The 23276-nt window shown below is 36.3% G+C and overlaps 1 protein-coding gene across 2 annotated transcripts in view; it reads left to right on the top strand.

The window, feature by feature from the left end:
* The window catches only part of tcerg1l (transcription elongation regulator 1 like), a 93663-nt gene that overhangs the window by 52139 nt on the left and 18248 nt on the right, over positions 1-23276 (top strand). For both annotated transcript variants that reach the window (XM_088635045.1, XM_088635046.1), the window contains 3 exons: positions 14626-14751; positions 19006-19097; positions 23159-23247. In XM_088635045.1, the coding sequence (XP_088491171.1) occupies positions 14626-14751; positions 19006-19097; positions 23159-23247 (307 nt within the window). The remainder of the gene's footprint in view (positions 1-14625; positions 14752-19005; positions 19098-23158; positions 23248-23276) is intronic.

Raw genomic sequence — 23276 nt, forward strand, 5'->3', positions numbered from 1 at the left:
TATACTTATAATATAGTTAATGTCCATGTACTATTTTTAAAACACCCATTATGGAAAAAAGGGTATACAAAGTGATAACTTAAAAGACCCATGGCCTTTATAAATGAATTAGAACGCTTGTTCTCTAAATTCTTTAGCAAGATGAATAAAATAATTATTTCTATGTTCCTCATACAACCTTGGAGAACAGTCATAGTTACAACCTTGGAGGACAGGCACTGTAGTAGCTGTTACCCTAATTTGAGGCCAAACTTTATCTTCAAGTTACAGGTGTTGATCAATTAGGTGGTGAAGGAATTGACTCATTAAAAATTTGTGTAATGTCGCAGTATTCATCTATAAAAATGTAATAATGCAATTTCATTAACGTCAAAACTACATAACAATATAAGTATACATAACGGTTACAGTATGAGTTTAACCGTGGTGCATACAAGTCCTAAAGTAGCTCTCGTAGATCCTTTTGTTGACTATTATTATGATTCACTAATTATGATCGATATTTAGTGTGGCAGGATTTCAGAGGTCTGCATGAAACTGGATAAAGATGAACCTCTTGCACCTGGTTTGCAAGACATTTTAAAAGAATTGAATTTGCTTTCAATAAAAAGAGCCCAGGGGATGATAAGCAGGCAAGGACCTACAGTACAGTAATTGGGCACATTGTGAACTGAACACAATGAGTGGTTATCATTGTTGCCTTGCTGCACTGGGCCCCAGGATTTAATTCCTGAGATGCTGTCTACATGAAGTTTATATGTTGGCACTCGTTTCCTCCAATAGGCCAAAGACATACTGGTAGGTAAATTGGTATCCCTTCTATGGTGTATCCTGCAGTTGCTTTCCAGGATAGACTCTTTCACTCCTGTGACCCTGTATTGGATAAAGTGGTTAGTTACCAGATGGATGGATGTCAGTCGAAAAATACAACAAAGTCAAGTGAATACTGAATTTCAGCACAGTCCTGTGGAAAACCATAAGGAAGGCTTGAAGAAAGTAAGTCTGTGATATGGGATATGCAATACGGGTAAGAACAGTAACCTCTAGTCTCTGTCACATGAGCTGTAATCATTAGTATTAACTGTACACTAAGATCCATACACTGTAGAGGAAATTACTTTGGAAATCACTATTCAAGCCTCAAGGACACTAGGATTGTTGGTTTTTTGAAGTAATCATTCGGATTACCTAATATTTTCTTATAAACATAAAAGGCTGAATTATTACATCTTTGACTCAGTCTCAGATATGATGGATGAGGGTCACCTTTTTAACCCCATTAAAGAGGGAATTTTTTTATTAGCTGTTTCACATATCCTCCCATACACTCTTCACTTCACATTATACAAATTAGTGGGATGGGTCATTTGAGCTAAAGGGTCACTTTCTCTATTTGGTTGTGCTGTTTTTTTTTTATAACATACTGCAGATATTGTTCCCTTGTCATCCTTTGTCAAGTCACTTCAGGCTTCAGTGGCGCTTCTAAATCCTCATGCCTTACTTTAAGTAATACCATGTGTTCATCGACCCTCAGCACTACATTTGACCTCATCTTAAGAATTGTGCCTTATGAGTGCAGAAAGGTTTAAAATTGCTGCTAGTGATCATTTAATAGAACACTTTTTCTTTTATGATTGGTCAATACTTTGCAAAGATGTTAGCAATCACTCTTGAGTAAAATAAAACAAACTTTTTTTCAAAGAAAATATTTAGTCTTTTGAAGTTTAGCACTAAATCTTATTTAACCTGTGTGGAAACCTTCACTTTAAAAGAGCTTCAAGAATGACATTCTAAACAAATAAGGAAAAAAATAAAATCTCCCCCATGGCTTTGCTGGACTACAGGTCATTGAAACGATTAACAGAATTATCAAACCAAGCAGAAAAATACAGAGGGCGTGTGAAGAAATTAATTGAGCTTGTAAATGCTATTTTTTTTATTTGAAAACCATTATGTTATCCAGCAGAGAGAGCAGATGCTTTTTAATATTGCATTACATTGGATATCTGTGTTCTTATCATACTCAAGAACAAATATATCCAAAATTACATGTTGAAATTTAAGTCAATATGAAATTCTTGTCACCTTTTTCAATTATGGTAATGTGTTTCCCATAACCAATCACATATGTACTTATAACACAATACTGGGGTTTTTCACACAGCTAATTAACATGTCTGTGAGGGGACATTAAAATGAACAGGGATTTTGTTCAATTTCCATGTTTTGAGAACAAAGCAGATTATAGAACGTTCCAGCTACAGTACATTCCCTCCCATTGTCACAGAGTAGGTGATACTCCATTAAGTAGTTTAATCACTCTTATTCATTTCCTCTCTCTAAGATAGGTTGAGGAGCACAATTCACACAGATTCAACATGCCTTAAAAATCATGAATAAGAATCACTTTGAATAATCCTGTATCTCTGCACTGTAAAGCTTTTTTTACAAATAAAATATATATGATATTTTGGCTTACAATATTTGGAATAGGATGCCAACAACAGTTTATTACAGATCTATCTAAAAAACATTTTAAGGAGCATTATAATGATATTATCATTAATGTTATTTAATCTATATATCTGTGATGATTAAACAGTTGTTTATCCCAGTCTCTCTCTCACCTGCAGGCATTTTTCCTGGGTTATTGTAAGGGTGTAAATGCAATTAGCAGTTGATTAAGTATAATTGAAAAAGAGAAAAGTCTCTGAAAGTCGCATGAAAGTCTAGGCAAATAGGATTTAAATTAAGAATTAAGGATTACAGGATCTTAATTTAATTATCTTTAGAAGCTTTGTGTCTTCTCAGGTTCTAATATAGTCTACAATTTTAGTCTGTTGTCTATCAGATTTTATATAAATGAGCTTTATTTAGTATTTGAATTTCTTTGTTAGCCTTATAATAAATAGTATATACATTGTTAACCTTTAGTGTGTTACTGCTGACTTGCTATTAAGGACAAAGGCAGGTCATAATTGCACAAGCCAGGAGCAATGTTTACAGCTAAAGTCAGGATTTTCTGTGTTCTAGTTTATTGAAAGATTAGCTTTGTGTAATAAAGCTGCCTGTTAATCTATGAACCATCCAAAACTCTCTAAGACAGTGTTGGGTGTTAAAAAGCAACTGATTTTTTCATCTACTGGAATAGAAACAGAATGGTAATGGTGGCACAGTGGTTAGCATTGCTGGCTTACAATGCTGGGGGCCTGGCTTCAATTTTGGACCTGGGGTGCTTGTAGTTTGTATATTCTCTCCATGCTTGTGATGGTTCATTAGGGTTCTATGTTTCACCCACAGTCCATACTGGCAGGTTAATTGGCTCTTGGGAAAATTGGTCCTTGTGTGTGTGTCTGTGTGTATCCTGTGATGATGTATTGCTTGGCAGGATAGGCTCCAACTCCCCCATGATCCTGTAGTGCATAAAGCAGTTAGAAAGAGATTACTTAAGGAATGTTGCTGCAGAACAACTACACTAGATGAAAAGCTCTCCTCTTAAAACTAAGTTGCTAAAAGGCATTGTTTGATGGATTTTTTTTCATGAACTGTGAAATAAGATAACATTTTAATCATTAATGCATTTAGAAACAAATTCCTTCCCTGATAGTGCCACAGGCCACTAGTTAGGGAATGTTGGTAGAAAGAATTAACTTCATTTAATAAAACAACAGAAGCAGTTAGCTCATATGCAAACACTGAAATACTGCAGACCGTCACTATATTTGCGCAGTATCAGCTGTATGCTTTCTGCTATAATTATTGTCTCCTCCTTCCCACTCTTTCCTTCCCCTTTCTCACATTTGAATGCAAAGTGTTTTACTGGGATCATCATATACAAAGGAATGACATACACTCATAAAATGGAAAATTTCATAACCGCAAAAGCAATACAAATTGTAATAATGACAACAGCCGCAGTAACAGGCTACTGTAGAATGCTCCATGATTTTAGAAAAATGCTTTTGAGCAGTAACCTCACAATAAAATTAATGCAGTACTGCACTACAGTATATAATATTAAGTACAAATACAGAACTGTAATGGTGTATTGTTGCCAGTCAAAATGTATTTAATGACAAGTAAATAATTTGCACACAAAAAAATAAACCATACAATAAATATATAATACTTGTTTTAGTCGACCACTATTGCATATCAAAAAAACATTTCCTTCGATATACTGTAGAAGCCACTGACAATGAAGGGACCAGTGACATACAACATCACCCTTAAAATGAATCTTGGAAAGCCAAATATCTTCTTGAACTGTCCACTGAAGAATAAACACTGTTTTGTCTATGATATAGTGATGCCCTAGACTCAGTGGACTTTGTAGGAAGGCTATATGCATGTTTTTTGCTTCTTCCTTCAGATAACATAATATATTTGATTATATGTACAAGAAAAAAAAAAGTGTGCAGCAGGAGAACAACAGAACACAATGATATACTTACAGTAGATATGCCAAATTCCACTGCAAAAAAAAAACAATTATGGACAACACATTGTCCTTTTCTCTGCCTCCATCATTCATTTATCTTTTCTCTTGGGTTTGTTTTTAATGTATTCCCATTTCTAGTCCCAGTTTCTGTTAAGCATACATCAACCAGATGTGTTGTTCCAGCGGTGAAATTAGGTTAATCAGATTCTAATCCTTTCATACAATACCATATCATGCTTCTTGAATAGTTCCAGCTGGATAGAACAATTTATTTAAAAACAAATTCATTTATTTTTGCTGTTTATAGTTCAAACCTGATTTTGTGGTATAAAAATGCAATATAAAAAGCTCTGAGCTGTTAAATAAACAATGACATGTTTTACAATTACCATATCATTGTGTGGGCAAGTAAAATAACTGCTGGTGGAGGAGAAGTTTTCTTTTTTTCCACTACATTACATGGAGTAGAAATGGTGTACAACTTAAGTCATTTATCATAAGAAAGCTACATAATTATTTTAAGGGTTGTGCTAACCTGGAACCTATACTGAAAGTACAGGAGACAAGACAGTACTACAAGCTGGTTAATGTAGCTACCATGGCATACCATACCATGGAAATGTAAGGAAACTGCAAACAGCAGACTGAAGCAGTTCTTCAAAGAAAATATGTGGTAAAAGATCACACAGTGAACCTGTACTATTTAACAGAATGACAATACGTTATCAAGAGAAATAATTCAATGGTGCTATGCTGTTGAATATGGATAGAGGAGTGGGCGTGCACTCTGTTCAGTAAAATCTTCACCCATCCTTAGCTAATTACAAAAACAACCTCTCATAACTAACCTAACTTTAGTTATCAGCAATGATTTAGGCAGACAATGAAAATAAAGACTGCATCATTTCACATAATTTTGTGTGGAATAAGCTTTCAGTAGCTTTTACATTTATTGGGAAACAAAGATTATATGTTTTTTGAAAATATCCTTTCAGTGTTGAAAATGTAGTAAGTGAGATCACTTTATGACAAATGGATTCCTAATATCCTGCACAAAAGTGCATCCTGTCTAAACTAGATTTAGTTTCGAATGTTTTAAACTTGGTGCTTAAGGTTGGTTAGCTTATTCACTGTAAATTGTTGATTTCTTGTATACAGTATGTACCAGCCACAGTAAATAAGAATAAAATGTGCGAATGAGATCAGGTCTGAGGATCTCAGTCATTTCTTGAAAAAAAGTGATGGTATCAATTGCAGCCACATGACTGGGTCATTCCTTTTCTCAGTTTTAAACAACTTGTGTACTCTGGTCTGTTTTTGCACTCTGGTGCACGTTTCTGTATTGATTCTGAAAAGGTCCATAGAATTGACTTTGTCAGTGCCTTTTAAATACTTAAATCAGTTCTCCTTGTACTGTAGTTTTCTTTTTGAAACTAAAACGATTTTGTTCTTTCAGTATGCCAGAGTAGGATAATCCTTTGATTCCAAGAATGTATCTGATTTCTGTTATCTGAAATATTTCCAGAGTACAAATATTATTATAACATACAACGATAATTTTATACATTCTTAATGAGGTCTGTGCATTGTACAATTATATTGTATAATTTTAACATAGCATCTCTTAATTTAAATTATGTTATTTTGATGAAATAGTAAAATTGCATTTTATTGCCTCCCCATATTGTCTAGAACAGGGGTTGTCAACTTTGACACAGATGCCATTCCATCGCAAGTGTTTGCTCTAGCTAATCCTTAATTATCAAAGTGATCCAAAGCACCTGGATTAATTAGCAATTAAGGATCAATTCAGTATTTAAATTATTTCAAAGCTGAAAGGCATGGTGTGCTGAGGTTTATTCCCTCTGGTTTAAAAAATGAAAATGTCTTTACATACTGTACACATCAATTATTTTTGATAGATTGTTCAACCTCAGTGCTTCAGATTTCATACTTACAGTATGGTTTGTTTTGTTATCAGCATGTAACACACTGTTCTTTTATACAGTACATAAAATGTCATTTGCCAGGTCTTTGCCCAGTTATGAGTACCATCTAAATCTTTAGAACTTCCTTTGTAGATTCTAGTGTTTTTGCTAAAGAGAAGGAGAGAGAGATCACTGTATTGGCCATATACAATTTCTTGTATTAGGGATTTGTCTTTTCGCACCCCAACTTGCTCTCTATGCAACACACAGACAGGGAGAGAAGCTTGGGCTCAGAGTTCAGGGTCAGTCATTTATATGGTACCCCTGGAGCTGTTAGAGTTTAGGGCACAAACCGACAACATTGCAGACACAAGCGCAGATCCTTAGCCACAGAGCCACCACACCGCACACAAAACCATACTGTACAGTATCTATGCAAGAATCTAGATCATCAATAGAAATTACAAAGAGCAGTGATCCTTATACAGATCCCAGCAATACTCTGCTATTTATTCCATCCCAGTAAGAACATTCATCTCTTAATCAGTTTTCTATCCAATAAGTACTATATACTATAAATATACTACAGTATATCATGTGCTCCATTTCCATTATTGCTCTTGCTTAAGAACTCTAAACAATTGGTTAAGCAAGACTTACTTTTATTAAGTCCATGATGACTTATCTCGTATAACGAAGTTCAAGTAGGCAGCTGCGACAGCATATGTAGGTTGCAAAGGAACAAGTAAAGGTTTATTCCATGCTGAAAAGAGAAGAAACACAATGTTCTGGCTGTGGAGCCCTTTTCAGGTGTGAGAAAGAGAGGAAAATCGACAGCTGATGAGACACAGGAGTGGAAAGGAGGCGGGAGCAGGGGGGAGGCAGATTGGGCACTCAGGTGGTATGAAGTTGAGAGAGGTGAAGAGAGGCGTGAACTCAAAACCTGCAAAAAGGATTAGAGAGAGAGATTGAGAGGATTAGAAGGAAATCAATCTGTTGTTGAGAGAAGGGGGAAGGTGTGATACTGTTCCAAGATCATTTTGGTTTCAGATGTCTTCCTGCAATAGGAGTTCCAAACAGTCTCCCAGTTTCCTTCCTCTTTCACCAATGTACTGTAGAGAGCTAAATATTTTCTGCAAGACATGCAGGAAATAAGGTTGCTGGAGGTACAAGATATCATCTGAATGATCCAGAATTGTCCAGAGGGGCCTTATGTATGGCATTGGATATATAATTATAGGTGATGTACCAAGTTCTGTTGCAGGAGAAAGTGCCTAGTGTGGATGATTGCTGCGGGCAGTCAAGGGAGTTGTGAACAAGAAGGTTGCGCAGAGTAGGTGATCGGCAATATGAGATGATGGGGCAGTCAGAAAAAAGGGATACCAGTGGAGGAATCATCCTGTAAGATGGGGAACCTATTAATGGTCCTGGGGATAGAAAGGGCATAGGGTATTAGGGTAGCACCAATGGAATGCAGTTGTGAGGCTGGGAGTTCCTAATTGAGTTGATAATCCAAGGGCTATGGAGTAATATTTTTGGCTCAGGAAAGGACCCTGTCAATAACATGGGTTGGGTTTTCTTTGTTAATGAAAACAGAATGCATTGTATTTGGGGGCTTGGTTTTGGAAGTCCAACATCATCACTGCAAATTCGTAAGAGCCTGAGGAACTGTGAAAAAGGGGGAGAATTTTTATTATGTGTGTGGTGAAATGAGCTGTACAAGAGATAGCTGTGTGAATCTGTGGGTTTGTAATAGACAGAAGTAGAGAGTCATTGATGGTTAATTGATAGGTTTATGTCCAGAAATGGAAGAGTAGTGGAAAATATGTTAACTGCATACTTGAGGGAAGGGTGGAAGTTGGTGAAGTGATGCAGGAAATGCTCTAGCTGGTCATTAGAGCCTGTGGCGGCACTGACGCAGTCATCAATGTATCGACCTATAGAGGTCAGGGACAAAACCAGTGTAGGGAGCGAAGAAACATTCTTCTGACCAGCCGACAAAAAATTAGCAAAGCTGGGTTTTATCCTGGTAGGCACTCTACTAACCTGTTGAGAAAGAAACGCATCTTGTGTGAGAACCAATTCTACAAGACATACAAGAGTGTGGGAGGTGGATCAAGAACTATGCATTTGTCCAGCATGTGCTTGAGGGCTGTAAGACAAATATTGTGGGTAATGATGGTGTGTAAGGATGTGATGTGCATAGTTACAATTCTGGGCCCTAAAACTGGAAATCATTAAAACATTGGAAATTATGGTTGGTGTCCTTGATATGTGAAGGAACCCCTTCAACTAGTGGTCTCGTAAAGCTGTCTAGGAAGGCTGAGATGTGAGTTGTGGGACAGTTACATGCTGATATGATGAAGGGTCTAGGGGTGTTGGGTTTGGATGCCTGAGGATGTTCAACAATGAGACGGTTTGCCTCCTGGGGGGGTTTCTTGTTGCTGATCAGAAGAGTGAGTGTGGATACCACTTCCTTTTGGTAGTTAGTGGTACAATCCTGTGGGAGAGGATAGGAGGCAGAAGTTTTGGTTAGCAGTCTGGAGGCTTCATTGATATACACCAAGCCACACCATGACATTTTTTCCACACCACAACAGCGCTGCCTTTGTCGTCTGGTTTGATGACAGTATCATCTCTATTGCGGAGAGTTGGAGTGACTTAATTTCTTCTTGGGTGAGGTTAGACCTGTGTTTCCTGGGTGTGGAAAGGGTCTTCGGAGCTTGATTGTTGTATTGATTAATAAAGTAATCTACTGATGGAAAACAGCCAGTCAACAGCTCTGCTTAGGATTGATATCATTAATGGGATCGATAACCGGGTTGTTTACAGCTGCTGGTGAAGAGGAGCCATCAGCAAAATGTGCTCTGAGCCATATCCTTGGGTAAAAATGGTTAAGGTTGAGCAGTTGTGTTTGAGGGATGTCCAGCATCCTGGGGACTGGTACAAAACTGAGGCCTTTGCTGAGAAAGGATTGCTCATCCTGTGAAAGAGAAAGGTCTTAGGGTATAGTAACAACAAGATTAGAGGTAGTGGGGGTGTTGATGTTTTTTTCTGTAAAAGATGATTGAGTTTTTTATCCTTCTCTGCAGTGAGCAACTGGTAAAGTTTGGAGTTCAGGAATTTGATGAGTTAGTTATGAAGGGAAGATGATGTGGAGCTGTTAGCCATTAAATTTATTTATTCTTTCTGACAACAACATCAAAGAAGCTAATCTGTTGTTTGAGGGAGAAAATGGTAGAAAGTTTCCTTGAAAAACGTTGAAGAAGTCTCTGAATGTTACTCTGGATGGTGTCCAAGTCAATGGAAAAGGTGTTAAATTTCAGACAAAATCCTTTAGGAATGATATTATTGTGACCTCCACTAATATTATACTATATACTGTATACAGTATGTACTGCATATATAACTCCTCTAATCCTAATCTTGTTGTTACTATACTCTCAGACCTTTCCTTTCACAGGGAATTTCATAAACATAGTTATGGAAACAACAGATTTAAAATCTATTTCTGTGAATACTGTAGGTGATGTGGTGTTTTAATTTACTGTAAAATTTCAGAACTTTTGACCATAAATTACCAGAGTACTTGACTACTTTGGGTGGATTGGTCCATGGTCCAACTTGCAGATGCTTTGTGCTGGGAAGGTACCGTACCAATGCTGACAGAAGAGAGAGAGAGAGCTTTGCCTTACTCAACAAACTCTGCTTCTTGCTGAACTTAGGTCTTTAAAGACTGTCTGTGCACAGTTTGTCTTCTTGGGGTCTAGCTGTAAGTTAGACACATGGGAAAAACTTAGCTCATTCTGGCTATAGCTTGGTCTTGAATATACAGTATCTGGATATTCAGGATGTTTACACAAAAAGTCCACCTGTTTAGTTTTGTTGATCAGGCAAAAATAACAGTGGGTTCGTGAACCAAGATTTCTTCTTTTTTTCAGAAAAAAATTCTGTACTTTACCGACTCCCTCTTTCCATCTGGTATTTTGGAGAAACTTTTATGTCCTTAGTTGGACTGCTTGCAGTCACATGATTGCAAAAGTCAGATTGCCAGTTAAGTTGGAGAGATGAGGAGCTAGTGAGTTAACCAATGGAAACGAGCTAGGTTCTTGCTTTTAAGGTACATGTCTGACATCACAAGTTGGTGATTGGTCAGAATGCTATCAAGTACTGTTTTATTGCTGGTAACTCATTGGTGGATGTTCCTTTCAGAGATGAACAGTTACCTTGAGCCTGTGGTTTTCTGAAGAAAACAGACTTGATGAGCTGTTGAGCTTTGATACACTGTTGATCTTTATTTGAGATACAGTTTTCCAATTTTACTTATCAGAGGAACCTCTTTAGGACATTGTTGTGCACTTATACAGAGAGGCACCAAGCTGCCTTGTCAAGGCATGCAAAGATTATTAGAAATCTTTCATAACACTTAATTGTTAAGTGAAATAACTTCCCTTGCCCAATATGGTTCTCTCACCCGTTTCCTTCATTCTATCTTGATTGTTTGAGAACACTAAACCAAACAGGCATTCCCTCTAGTAGGTAGCCTGACAAACTGAGCAAAGATTCAATCACGTCTTTTTCAACTGTCTTTACCATTGATGGTTTTTCCCAATCTATGAAAGAAAATATTAAAACATAATAACCATTTCTTCCTTTAGACCTCCATGCCTGATTTCCATGTATAATACCAATAATATTACATTTGACTTAATACTGTATTATAATTCGGGCAATCTATATTTTACTCCTGAAGGTTTTTTATGTTACTGAAGATGGAAATAAGTGATATTAAATAAATATTTTTGCAAATATTAGATAAGTATTTCTTCGGATAAAATCAAGAATTGCTTGTACTGTATGTTTTTCTTGTATGTTTGTAAGAAAACTGTCACGATCGCTAACCCCTCCTCTTAAGGGAGCTCCAGCCCTTCCTCGTTCCTTCCCATTCTCTGCACCTGTTCCCTATTCCCGTTCCCCTTTAAAAGCCAGACGCTGACTTCACTCCTGGCTTCTCATTGATTTCCGTGTCGTGAGAGCCCGGGGTCCTGCTGCGTCTGGCTCCGTTATGGTTTTAGTTTCCTGGTCCTGATTCCCTGTCCCGCCGGTCCCGACGGTCCCGACCCGGTTCTGGTTTTAACTACGGATGGATCCCCTGGTCTTGGACTAAACCTCTCGTCTTGGATTCCTCATCTGGATTTACCCTTGGATTGTTCGCCCTGGATTCACTCCCCCCGGACACTAGCACTGCATGGACACGCCCCCCTGTCTTCTGCCCCGTATTCCTGCATGACGTTTCCCCAGTGTTCCCCCACTCCGTCGGACTGCGTCATCCGCATAGGGCCCGGAAAGAACTGTTCGTGACAAAAACATCTAAACATCTATTATTATTATTTATTCTGTAATGTTGTTATCAATTACAGTATTCAAATTAGAGAAGCTGCAATATTTGAAATCTATGGGATAGATCTTTCTCTTTTACAGGCACTCTATTTTTTTTTACAGCTAAGGATATTTTTTTTTAGCAAATGACAGAATAATATAAAAAAACAAATTTAATTTATCTAACATGCATTCCTTTAAGACTTGATTTTATTTAACTTGTGCATTGACAAGTTCTGACCAGCCCCTACGTAAAGTTATTTGATCAAATTAGATCTAATTTCAAGTCAAGATGATTTGCCTTTAGGCATTATATGAAATACATTGTGGTTATCATTAGTGATGAATGACAGTCTATCATGACATAAGTGCCTGAAGGAAGTGTCATAAAGAAACAGAAGAAGCCTGAGGACAACTGAATCAGCAATGTCTGGAGAACAGAAATGAACAATTCATATCTACTGTAAATAACTCATTCACACACATGTAGTACTGGAAATAAAAATATAAGTTTACAATACAAATTACAGGACATATAGTTGTATCTTTTTTGTAAAAATGAAATGTTACTTAATAGTGTTACAGTATATCAGGGTGCTTAGTAATTTGTTTTTAAATGGTGAGCTGGAAAGTAGTTTAACAATCAGCACACAAATGTTGTAGAGACAACAGCCACAGAGAAGCAAAACAGCAGATCAATACAATTGTGGGGCTAAATCTCAAACAAGAGTGTTATGGACTTACTGTATAGTAAAAAATATTGAGGTTATCCTGACTACTGGTAAGATAGGTATAAGAACGTTGTTATTCACAATGATATAACCTCAGGAATGCATCTCATAGGGCAGGGATTCATCTTTCAACATGATAATGACCTCAAGAGTATAGTCAAAAGTTGAAAACCTACTGTATTTGGAACATACCTGTAAGTATCCTGATGGAACACTAACAGAGATGCTGCGACTTCTCAAATTACTGACATGAATAGCAAAGGCCATATGGGGCAGTGTGAAATTTACAAAACGTAGCCAAGCAAATTGGTTGAATTTTAAATGTTTCAGGATATTTGCATAAAACATGAAGGCAAGATGTCAAGCTTGTATAAAGCAAAATGCAATAATGTTATACTAATTCTTTTAATAAATTTGTTTGTGCATATTTACTGTAATTATGCATTTGTATGTATTACACATTATGTTTAAACCTATTTTCATCATATTTCTCAACTTCCCCTTCTTTCCATAATTATTTCAGATATTGTATAACCTTGCGTAGATTTGTAGATGTTGAAAATAGACCTCACCACAGAAGTTACCACTTCTACATGTACAGTATACTAAGGTGCTCAAAACAGCTCACAACATAGTCTGTTTTCCATTGCGAGTTGCAAACCATAAGACTTGTTTAGGGAAGAGACTAGCATTTTTCTTTGGAGAGCTTGAAAAGCAGATATCTGTGGCAGATGTAAGGAGATTAAAAAAAATAAAATAACTTTATTGACAGCTATAGAAAACCCTTATTAGTTCAGCTACCACTTTTGTTGCTTTTGTTTGTAATTTACATGTCGGTCTGAATGCTATAGAATAAACAGAATGGCAATCATAAGTTTAAAAGATTCATATTTGTGTGTGCAGAGATAGGAAAAATAATCAATTCAGTGTCTTGAATCCTTCATTACTTAGCTCCCGAGTCACCTTCTCAAAAAGCTTAAAGCTCTCAATGCAAAACATTACTTTTAGTCAATTTAATCTCCATGTAATTTAAAGTTCATTACTGACCCATTATATACCTGGAGTTTGGTATTTGATCTCTTGAGCAAAATAATTTTGAGACTTACAGTAACAGATCTAAAACCAAAGCATTACAGTATTTCAGTTTTTAAAAATCTGCCAAAGTTATAAACTTCAGATTTCAATAACAATTCAATTAAAAAATAAATGTAACAGGTATTTCTTTCTATGAGGAAGTGCATCTTATTAAAATAGTTCAGCTTCAACATATGTGAAGTCTGGGTCAAATTCACTAACTTAAATTTAGATTAACTCACTGAGTTAACACATCTGAGCTATTCTATACATCTAAAGTGGAAACAAAGTAGTTATGTATTAGAGCAAGTAGAGGCTAATCTCATACTGAAAGGTAGAAATAAAAGACATGTTGGCTGTTACATTTTAATAATAATAATTAAAATTCCTTACACTTACTGTACAGCATAGCGCTTTTCTGGACACTCTACTCAAAATGCTCTACCGGTAATAGGGACTCCCCTCCACCATATATTATCCTCATCACTATACTGGGGCATTAGGACCCCCACAGACTGCAGGGTGAGTGCCCCCTACTTGCCCCCTAACACCTTCCAGCTTCAATCATGGGTTGTCATATGTGAGATGCAGGGTGATATAGCTGCTGGCTGATGTAGATTTTTAAGGAGAACAGCATATTTTTCTCAAAGTATCCAGCTGTAATCTACCCCTGTTTCATAGGACTTAATGCACTCTACCGTGACAATAAAGGTCAGAATTAATAAATTGTGATTCAGCACTAGGGACAATTTGAGCTATAAGTGGATTTTATGTTATTTTCTCCATAAAGCTTTACAATTAAATCCTTCACCTCCGGTAACTTCAAACTGTTATCACTTTGCTGTGTTTTTTCTGTACTTTATAATGCAGATTTTGCTGCATTGAAACAGAAAATAATAAAGAGTTATGAAGTTATGCTAAGGTATAAACCGAAATATTACACAACTACCTTGGTAGGTCAGGACATGTGAAAATGTGCCTAACCTTTCCATTAATATTTGAATTCAGGTTTGTTCTTGCTCAAGCCTTGTGCCTGGCCCAGTCCTTACTTTACTTACTGTTTGTTACACAGAGGCTATTTCTGCCTTGGACGGACAGATAGGCCCAGTGAAGCCTGCACAAGTCACCAGGATAACAGCAGTCTCGGCACCAGCTGTGACTTTCGTGGCAAGTGACTGGACAGACCAAACACCAGCAGGTACGATCCTAAATAAAACTTTTGTCACCTGGTACTGCTTTCCTACAAAATAAGCCCTTTTGATATTTGTAAGCAAAATTGACCAAAAGGCTTCTGTATCCAAAAGAAAACTGTCATTCTTTTGATGAAACATGGGTGAATGGTGAGCTAGGTCTGCCCAAGTTTAGCTGCAGATGGTAACAGTCCAACAGGTCTTGTAGATCTTACATCAAAAGTAATTTCATACTCACGCATAAGTGTTAAATTTCTTCAGTTAAGCCTTAAACAAACTAAAGTAATGCTCTCCCTGTGGTCCAGTGCTGTTGAAGTTGCTGAAAATCTTTACCTAAAGGACCTGATTTGGGGGGATCTGCGGTAACCAAGCAATTTTAGCAACACAAATAAAAAATAGAGAAATATTTGCCAAAAAGTTAGAATGGATTGTACCAGCCTATTGATCTGTAGATGATGGTGGTGTCTCCAATCCACTGAATTTTAGATTTAAACTAGTTAGTTAACAACTGTTAGTTTTTACCATACATATTTTACAGGCAATTCTACTGAAGGTATTGTACAAGCTTCTACTTATACTCTTATCAGAACCACTTTTCCATCCATTTTATTTATGGCTTTTCCACAAATCGAGAATAAATGCATCACATGTACTGTAACTTGTTCACACGAGCTTCAGGTCATTTTCTTATGTGCATAGTCTTCAAATGTCAGTTTTAAACTTTATAGTTTCAGTATCATCAATGTTATACAGTTCCAGAAAATCTATCATAACTCATTTAATACAACTGAGGTGAATGAACAGGGATTATTCTATTTTTATTAAAATATGCCTACACAGAAAAATGACTATTCAGAATAACATTTTAAAGCACTCTTTAGTGTGCCCCTTTGGATTAGACATGACGTCTGTGTATAAAAGGGTTGCTATTTTCAACAGCTGGTAAGTCATCCTTTCATCCTCTCTTTACCTGAAGTAGGGCCCGCACCTTCTGGTAGTGTAAAAAATAGCAAGCAATACATTTATGTGCCATGGTGCGTTGACTGGTGCAGGAATGAGTTTGTATAGTGTTTTATTAAAGTACTGCTTCCTAGTAAGTTTTCATACCACAGTCACCGTGAGGATAATTAATTTGTTCTGGACTTCTTAAATTGCTTTAATAAAAAGGTACAGTAAATATGAACATCAAACATTCAGAAAGCCATTGAATTTGATCAAATCAGATTGGTAATTTTGTTGCATGTCACAAACAGAAGTTAAAATCTTTTCAGCTAGAGCAATATTATTTAACTGGCATTGGGTATAATCAGTTATTGAAATGCTCAGATCCCTCTGTTCGACAAAGAATTAAATTATTCCGACATTAATATGTGAGTAGATAGCTGTCTGATCTCTTTTACTCGTAGGCATCTTTCTTTTTTTTTCAGAGAATCTCATATGATTTCCATTCTGCTGAGATCAATAACTGCTCTAGGGCTTCACAGAAGTTAAAATGTTCCACTTTCTTCTTGCATTAATGGTCAGAATAGTTTTATATACTGTGGCATACCTGAGGGAAAGGGTGGGAGGGAAAGCAACCCTGACGGGATCTTTAGAATAGCAGGCTCTCAGAGAAAACGGACACACAAGGCAGCTTCAAGTAAAAAAAAAAAGAGCTCTTTATTTACAATGCAGGAACATAGAACAAAACTGAAAAAAAAAACAGACAAAATCCTTAGCTCTTGAGCTCTGACTGACTTATTCAATCCTTCTCTAAATCACAGCTGGGAAGCTTTGTTTCTTTCCAGCCTCAAAACAATCAATCAGACATTTCTCCAAATAGCCAGGTGACAGAGGATTGCAGGTCCTCTGGGGAATGTAGTTCCCCCTTTTGGGGAATGTAGCTTCAGATGAGAACCACCATATTTGCTGAACCTATTGATCTCATACAGTCTATTCCTAGTATATTATTTCATTCTACAGAAAAGAACTTTGGACTCTTGGGCACACAATGAAAGTTGTGAAAGTTCTATGACAAGTTACCTTTTCATTTTCTTGCGGACACATCATGCCAATCCTTGCATGAAGGTTAAAAGCTACTAGTTCACTTGCTTTATGTCCGTTTCAAGCACTTAGTAGAATATGAAATATTGATTCAATTTTTACAATGTTTATGTGTCTAGTGATACCTTTGTCTATGTTTTAAAATGATTTATGTACCCATTGCAGAATGTTCATTGTTATTAGTCCCTGTGGCACATGCATATTCCTGTTGAACTGATTTGTGCAGCATCTAGTCTAGAATACTGAGACATTCAAAACCCATCTCCATAATTTCCTTGAAATCCAAATATTACTCAGTAGTGGCCCCAGAGCTTCCACAAAATGTCAACTCATTATTCCTTTGTTGAAAAAAACCCCCACAAACTTTTGTGTCCATTCTGGGTGCACAATAGCCTTTTCCAGAAAGCAGGTGGTTAAGATTCTAAAGAGCAAGAATACAAATATAAATATTTAGAAAGCATAAAACCTTGGAAGACAAGAACCTTGGTAACATACAGTACAATGTATTAATAAAAACTACAAAAGAAGACAAAATAAGTAAATGATCTAATATTGGATATGAAGCAAGTTTGAATGGAAAAACCTAGTTAAATACTTCGTTTTATTTTTATTATTGGAGTTGTGTATAATGATGGCGTGAGGTACTGCTTACATGATAATGAACATAACCTTCCAATTTATTCAGTTGTAACCAAGGTAATTATTTTAATTAACTTTGAACAGACCTGGGGATCTAAAGGAAAACTGTATAGATTGGAACATGTGGCTGAACAAGGGCTAAGTTTAAAGTACCTAACCATCTGAGCCTTAACCATCTATTATGTGACAACAGGTTTTGTGATTGACTTAGCATTTCACAGGTATATTAAAAAAACAACTTGTATACAGTATACAAGGAACTTGTACATTGTGCCTTGCAAAAGTATTCATCTCCTGCCAGTAATCACACTTTAATTAACTACAAGTAATATGTTTTTCATTCTAAAGAATAATGAGGTTGAATAGTGGCAAGACCTGCAAAGAAAATGCACCGCAATTATTGGTATCAGTAGGTTTGCATAGGTCTCTTCTAGCTTTGCTTTATTTTTTAATGGAAAATTGTTCCAGTTCTGACGGGTTCCTTGGCAATAGCGAAGAGACTGCAATTGTCAAGCCTCGCCATTAATTCTTTTAAATTTAAACCAGGACTTGGCCTGGACTACTCAAGGCCATTTCCTCTTTACAAAGTTCAGGTGTTTTCCTTGTTTTTGCCTTTGCACCATCCTTTGCCATCCTTTGCCTTTGCACATCAGTCCTGATAGGCTTCCTTATCCCTGGTAAACAGTGTTTTTACAAATTAATGCTGCCACTATGTGCTTGACAATTGGGATGATATACATCATGAGATTTAAGGTTGTCAGTCTTTTACCATAAAGGCTTTTTTCTTGCTCCTCACTCATATAGGCCAGGTTTGTGCTGGAACTAGGATATAATACAATTCAATATAATTACCAGGATGACCATTGACTTCCAAATATGATTTTTTTTAAGCCACTCTTAATTTCACAGTGGCATCTCTAAGCAGTCTCCTGCTTACCCAGCTGCTCAATTTGGAAGGGTGACCTGATACAAGTAGTGTTTAGGCAGTATGATTTCCACTCCACTTCTTAATGTTGAATCTTAGTGCAATAAATGGAGTTAAGTAATACTTCACCTGTACTGCTAAACAATTTGATATTGACTAGTGTTCATAACTTAATGACTTTTTGCATCACTATGCAAGTTGTGGCTTCTAGCAAAGGGGTTCTTAAAAAGAGAACCTGTCAGCATTTAAAAAAAAAGCATTTTGTAGCTTTATAGTATGGAGCACATTTGTGTAGATTCTCAATATAATTGTAAGGTTGCCTAAACTACCTAATTTTGCAAGGAAACTTTACTAGATGTATAAACTTTTGCAAGGCACTTTACTGGGTGTATATCAAGACATAGAATTGATTCTCCAGAGTAACTGACAGCTGATATGTTAATACATTAACATTTAACTGTTTTGTTCCAGTTCCTCTTTAACAAAGCTAAATACAAAATTCAGAATCTTAATTTAAAGTTCTAGGTTATATATTGAATAATATAATAAGGTTATGCACTGTTATATAAGGTTATACTGTATATTGAATCTTACTGTAGTAATGAAAAAAATTATGTTCACAATGCCAAAAAGTCTTTCTGTTTAATATTTACAGATAAAAATGTTGAAGTGAATAGAACTTCACATACTGGGACATTCGTGCTGCATGCAGATTGGAAGGCTAAACCACTTGAAAGCAAAAGTGAGGTCTGTATATCCAGAATTCTAGTCAAATATTTCACCCCTTTTTGGTTCAAGTGACTATGGAGTTCACAAAGATAACTTTTCACATTATTTTACTGGAGTCAAAAGAAGATTTCACTTTTTCATACATAGTCAGATTTCACCAGTGGAAAACCAGGATGGAAAAAGTGACATTCATACAGGGAAACTCCATATTTTATTATGTTTTCCTCCAGATTAATCTCTTCATAGTGGTTAGTAAAAAAAATAACTAAATGTTCTACCCAGTTTAAGACAAAGAAAAACAAAGTCAGTAACATACTGTCCCTAATGTGTAAAGTTGGCCATGCATTTCCAGCATCATTGACTCTACGATTGTATACTAGTATATAGTCTAGGAGGGTTTACAAAGAAGTATTTTAGAGAGTTGGGGCAGAGTTGGGGCCCTGGGCCCACAGTTCAAAGAAATGCTGGCTTCTTAAAAAATTGACCCTGGTGTGAGTGTGACTGTCTGTGGGTGCCCCGCAGTGGATTGGCGTATCCATGGCGTATCCCACCTTGTGCCTGTTGATTTCCAAGTTAGACTCGACGCCACCACAATCCTGTATTGCATAAGCAAATTTGAAAATTGATTAACTTCTCTAAGATTTTTTAAAGGGTTTCATAAACTAAAACCAGAGGTGTCAAACTTAGTTTTTTATAGGGCCTAATGTGTTATACAGTAGTTGTTAATTGGGTTTGAACAGCTTAAGTGTTTGAATTAACTTAGATATTTATGGGATTTTTAATTTATTATACTGTTGTTTACTCAAAATATTCTCTTCACTAAAGATAGTTTCCTGTGAACCTTAACCTTGGAATCTGACTAAAAATATTACAATTAATTAAATGATTAAAACAACCAAGTAATGGAGAACTTTGATGGAATAAAGACCAGAAGTAACTTGGTCCCTGGAAGGTCTAATCTGATTTAAAACATTTGTTAGTGGTGTTTCTATCTATTACTTAGGACTGATGAAATTTATGGGCAATTGAAATGGTCTAAATAGCCTGATTTTCAAATAAAAAACCTCAATACACCAAATCAGGCTTCTTCAAAGTAAGGAATCAATCCAAGTATTAAGGTATCAACGCATTATCCACTTGTTCAGTAATTTGTTTAAAGCAAGACTTCACATTTTCAATCCTCAAGGGCAACAGTCCAACAAGTTTTGTAGCTCTTATTCTCTTGAACTTTAGGACTAAAATATACAGGTCTTTTACATCTATTTATATCTATTGTACTGTATATCCCAGTTAAGCCACAAATTGGATCAATTAGGTAGTTAAGAACTGATTTAAAATGAAAATGTGCAGAGACAGAAGTCATTAACAACTGTAGCTCTTGATTGCTGGAGAGCCACAGTGTCTTCTAGCTTTCATCTCTTCCCCCCAAGCTGTGAATTACTAAACTGCTTTAATTGTTTGACAAACTTGCAGTACTGTTTCCCAAGACCACGACTTTCTAAAAGTGCTGTATCTGGAATGTGTGGCATATTTAAGAGTTGTCAGCTCTGTGGATAAATACATTTAATTAAATACATTAAGCTAATTGAGAATTCAAGCTTGGTTTAAAACCAGAATATACAGAGACCATGCAGGACTAAGTTTGAGATTCCTTAGGGAGAGGCATACATTGGAGTCTTAGACTGCGAGGGTTGAATTATCCCAATTAAAACTGCTTATGGATTTAGATAGACTTACAAAAGCAAGCTTGTTCCTCTAGAGGACCAGAATCGGGCATCCCTGATTTGAAATAATATACTGTATATAATAGAATGACCATAGCAGTTATTCAGTATTTACATACAGTAGTTAACCAAAGGTCTGAAAACCCAAATGTTGATATCAGGGATGTGGGTAAACTATAGTGGATTAGTCCTAGATTTACACTCCTCTAAACAATCATGTCTTCACCAAATATATAATGTAATGAAGAAAAAACTACACATACAGTAAATGCAATATCAGCTAAATTTATTTCAATGGTAAGAGGGAAGAACAATCGACTATTTATTTTCATACCATATAGTAAATTGAGTGGAACTAATTTATATCAACTAAAAATAAAAAGATACAGTAAAAATTCTGAAAAGATTTTAAGGACAAAGTACAGCATGTTTTATTAGTTAAATCCTACAGAATGTTATAAACAGTGGATTCAAAAATAATTGGTGCACTTTAGAAAGAAAAATATTTTTTTAAATGAGTAGTACTATTTTTTCTCAAAAACATAGACGTCAAAATTGTTGGATACCCAATGTTTTTTCTAAGAAAATCAAAGAAAATGTAATCTGCAACAAAATCCTGCTTACTTAAATGCAACTCAGGACTTCTTGTTTCATCTTGGTATACAAAAAAGGTAACATACAGTAAATGAGAAAACGTTTTGTTATCCATTACTATGGAATAAAATCGATAAGTGACAAATCAAAGAGTTAAATGGTTGTTGAGCTTCACAAACCGGGAAATGGATACAAAAATACATAAGTTATATTTAACTCATGTTAAACACCTCTTAACACCTATGGCAATAATCAAGAATTCCAGAACCACTAAAACAGTGGTTAACGTACCAGGTGGAGGACGCAAGTGCATCATGTTCCCATGTACAGTCAGGTGATGGTGAGGGAGGCCAAAAATAATCCAAGGACAAGTTGGAGAACTGCATTGTCTGGTTGCATTTTGGGCTCGCAAAGTCACCGAATCAACAGTACTGTACATTCATGCCAACAGGCTATTTGGAAGGGTTGCCAGAATAAAGCCCTTACTGACAACAAGAAAACAAACTGAAGCAGCTAGATTTTGATAAATGCCATTGGGAATTTGAACAGGTGCTATGGTCAGATAAGACCAAAATTAACTTCCTTGGGCACCCACACTATTGGTACGTATAGTCTCAGAAGAGGGAGACATACAAAGAAAAGAACATATCCACTGTGAAATATGGTGCTAGACTTGATGTTGTGGGGCTGTTTTGCTACCACTGACCCTGGGGTCATCGTGAAGTTCATGATGTCATATACTGTTAGTATCAGAGTATTCTGGCCAAAAACCTGGTTGCCTCTCCCAGAAAGTTGCAACTTAGTAGCCAATGGACCTTCCAACATGGCAATGACTCAAAACACGCCTCAAAGTCAACAAGGAAATGGTTGTTTAATGAATCTCAGTCTCCGGACATAAACTCAATTCAAACCACAGGTTTTCAATCAAAGAGGGCAGTACATAAGCTCAGACCCAAGGACATAAATAATTTGGAAAATTTCTACATAGAATAATGGTCCAAGATTCCACCCATTTTGTTCTCCAACTTTATTAAATGTTATAGGAAAAGACTTTAAGAAGCTATTTATGCCAGAGGGGATTGTGCAAAGTACCAGAAACAGGTGACCCAATAATTAACACCTACTGTATGTTTCTGAGAAGTAAAGGTATGACCCATTTAAAAACATTTTTTTGAAATAATTGTATGAGAATAAGTAGTAATAATTCCTTACACTTAGTGTTTTTCTGGCCACTCCACTCAAATGCTTTACAGGTAATGGGGACTCCCCTCCACCACACATCAGCTATCAGTGGGAAGAAGAATAGAGAGATTAAGCCAATTCATATATGGGGATTATTGACCAACTGGTCAATGAAGTATTGACCAATCTCACACCTGCTGAGCTTCAGTGGGTTGCCAGTTGTGAGCTGCAGAGTGATGTACTGTAGCTGGTGGCAATAAAATCTTCCAAACGTGGGTGGAAACCGGTGTGCCCTGTAGAAACATAATTGGACATGCAAAGAATATGCAAACCCGTGCCAAAGACACTTAAAAAAAAAGGTCTGCATGATGGTTAGTGTCTAGACTGATGTTCTATAATCTAAAAATGGTTTTCCTACATGGAATGTACTTTAACATACTTCCAAATATTAGCCAAATTGTATTGGAAATTTGGCATAGTGCTGAAAACGGTAAGCTTGTTTATACATTCACTGCTCTTTATTGTGTATTAACACTATGATGTAAGCTTACACACAAATGCTTGTTTGGATTCTTGAAGGATGATGCTCTTAATATCTCCCTTGAGGAAGCAAGTACTCCAAAGGACAACAGACCTGTGGCTTCAACACCCATTCCTGGATCACCCTGGTAAACTCTCTGTGTCCTAGTGGCATGAA

The sequence above is a fragment of the Lepisosteus platostomus genome, chromosome 6 (assembly GCF_059453375.1).
Source record: "Lepisosteus platostomus isolate fLepPlt1 chromosome 6, fLepPlt1.hap1, whole genome shotgun sequence".
Lineage (NCBI taxonomy): Eukaryota > Metazoa > Chordata > Actinopteri > Semionotiformes > Lepisosteidae > Lepisosteus > Lepisosteus platostomus.